This window comes from Pagrus major, chromosome 23 (assembly GCF_040436345.1).
Source record: "Pagrus major chromosome 23, Pma_NU_1.0".
Taxonomy (NCBI): domain Eukaryota; kingdom Metazoa; phylum Chordata; class Actinopteri; order Spariformes; family Sparidae; genus Pagrus; species Pagrus major.
In genome coordinates this window covers 12,038,479-12,041,215 of record NC_133237.1, presented here as the reverse complement: position 1 = coordinate 12,041,215, position 2,737 = coordinate 12,038,479, and the positions used below count along the sequence as shown (strand labels likewise).

Genomic DNA, 2,737 nt, shown 5'->3' with positions numbered 1-2,737 from the left:
TGAAAACATTATACTCTGCCTAGATGATATCTTATAGATCTATGAGGTTGTTTAATAGCACATTTTGCTTCAGTTGAGGTGCAGTAATAGTTCCCTATGCAGGTAATCCACTGCACCTTTACAGGGTAGTGCAGTGCAGCAAGCCTCTTGTTAAAAATGGTGCATTTCTAGTCTGCATTTATCCAGTTGGTCAATACTGACAGTCCCCCTCATATATGTGATGCAGTGTTGAAGCCAGTGACGGTAAGATTTGTAATCAATAGATTACATTTACTGCAGATGCAAATGCAAGATGCCATCCTGAAAGTCAGAGCCAAAGAAATTACTTCTTCATTTGGACTATCGTCTTTATTTTTAATTAAAAGAAATAGGAAATGTCTTTAGTGACCAGCCAAGAAAGCACAACAGGGCCTAAACAGACCAGAGTTTCGGGCTGGCAATCTAATCTGAGGTTCTCAGTGAGTCAGGGACAGATTCAGAATGAGGGTGAGAGCCACCTGGGTGCCATTCCCCACCTCTTTTAAGCCTTCACAAAAAGGCATCGTCACACCATGATTGGCTGGGAGGGGACTGCCCCAAGCTGCCTCCACTCCTCAATCAGGAGTCAGTCTCCCCACCCTGCTCACAGGTGATCAGAATTCCCTGCAATTAGTCCAGATGGATTTTGGAAAATCAGCCCAAAACAAAGAAAGCTAGCAAGTCTTAAACAATGGGACTGCTACAAATAGACTGAACTAAACCAACAAACCCCTTTATCTTATATAAATGCTTGAAATTTTAATCTGGCCTGAGGTTTGCTGATTATCTGACTGGAATATGTCCACAACAAACAAAAAGGTAAATGTTGTTCATATGTTGTAATACCTGATATAAAACAATACAACTGAGGACATAAAACTTGATTCAATAAAAGAGGAAGTAGTTTTTGTATGACTCTCCTGTTATTGTCTCTCACTGTGTCTCTCTGGCACAGTAATACACAGCAGTGTCTTCAGGCTGCACATTCTGTCCATTTAGAGTCACTGTGTTGCTGGAAGAGTCTGAGTCGATACTGAACTTGTTCTTTAGTGAATCTTTGTAGTATGTGGTGGATCCAGCAGCTGCCATCCCAATCCACTCCAGTCCTTTCCCTGCAGGCTGTCTGATCCAAGCTGTGTAGTAGCTGCTAACAGAATAAGAGACCTGACAGGTGATGGTCAGACGCTGACCTGGCTGCACAGTCACAGAGGGTGGCTGTGTCAACTGTTCACACTTCACACCTGTTAAAAAAAGAAAATGTTTTGTAACAAATGATCAAGTTAAACTGCAAAAGAAGAACTGTTGACTTTGACTAATCCAGAGAGACTCACATCCAGCTGCCAACAGCAGCAGCAGAGCTACAGAAAACATGGTTGATGTTGAAACTGACGTGCTGTGAACTCCACTGACAGCCTGATGTGAAGTTTTTATAGCTGAGTAACAAGGAAGCTCACTGAGTTTGCATAGAATAAAACACATGAAGCATCAATGTTGGTCTGACTGGAGCCAATAGAAGAGTCTGTTGACTGTTATAATATCTGCAGAGTGAAAACATGCCAGGAAATCACCTCTGATTCACATATGATATTTTCATTTAATTACTGTCACATTTTGAAAATGTCCTTGTATTAACAGAAATAATAATAATAATAATAATAACAATAAACTTTAACCTTTAAAAACAGAGTTTACAAAGGGCTTTGACAATCAAACTCAGGAAGACAATATTACTAATTAAGCACTCAAAAGTCAATCCAAACACAAGGAAGTCTAGTCTAAAGTGAGTTAAAACAAGAAGGAATTAAAGGTAGGAATTAAAAACAGATAAGTTGTCTAAGAGCAGTAAAAGGAATAAAAGATGGAGAGGTGAAAATTCAGTTAAAAAAGGATGACTTCACATAAAAGCAAGTCTGTGTTTACAACAATTCAATCTTAAAATATTTTGTATATTCTAGTATAGTTGTAACCAACAACTGGGATCATTATTAATGTTCTCAATGTGAATATTAACAAATGATGGATAATGGAAAATATTTTAAAATATGATGTGAGCTGTTTCACTGAGAGAATTTATCTACTGTCAGCACCTCATCACATTCATGATTAACTTCAAACATATGACCACAGCTTTATTTAAATTACATCATTTATTACATTTATTTATTTGCTCACTTACAGTACTTACTCACTGTATTTACTGCAAACAGAAAAACAGTGACAGCAGCCAGGATCATATAAATATGAAAACTTATGTCTGATGCTGGTTTGATTAAAAGACTGTTAATGGTTTCAGTGTTTGTAGATGCTTGAAGACATACAGAAAATTTGGAGTCTCCAGAGGAAAACAGCTTCTCAGGAACTGAAACGTGACAAAAAAACTAACCAAAACAAAAAAAAAGAAGCAAAAAAAGCTATATCTAAGTGTTGAGTGTCAGTCAGTTAAGATCAATGAGAACATCTCAGAGTCCTTTCAGAGGAGAGAGTAACATGACACTGACTGCCCTCTCATGATTTTAGAGAAAGACTGTAACCTCATTTTTCACCTTCATATTTTGGCTCTTGATCTCTGTGACTCTTTATCAATAAGTGATCTGTATTGTGTATGTTTTTGTTTTTTTTTTTTTTTTTAACCAGTTATAATGATAATTTTATTATTTATCAGGAACAGTTTTCAGGACTTTCTGTCATGTATGATTACAAATATGTATGAATTGTAAGT

The 2,737-nt window shown here is 37.0% G+C and overlaps 1 gene segment (V, D, J or C); it reads right to left on the bottom strand.

Moving 5' to 3' along the window:
* Nucleotides 1-951: 951 nt before the first annotated feature.
* On the bottom strand, nt 952-1,389 carry LOC141019749 (Ig heavy chain V region 5A-like). The segment is given in 2 exon segments: nt 952-1,259; nt 1,350-1,389. Coding segments are annotated over 2 exon segments (348 nt in total).
* Between the last annotated feature and the right edge of the window lie 1,348 nt (nt 1,390-2,737).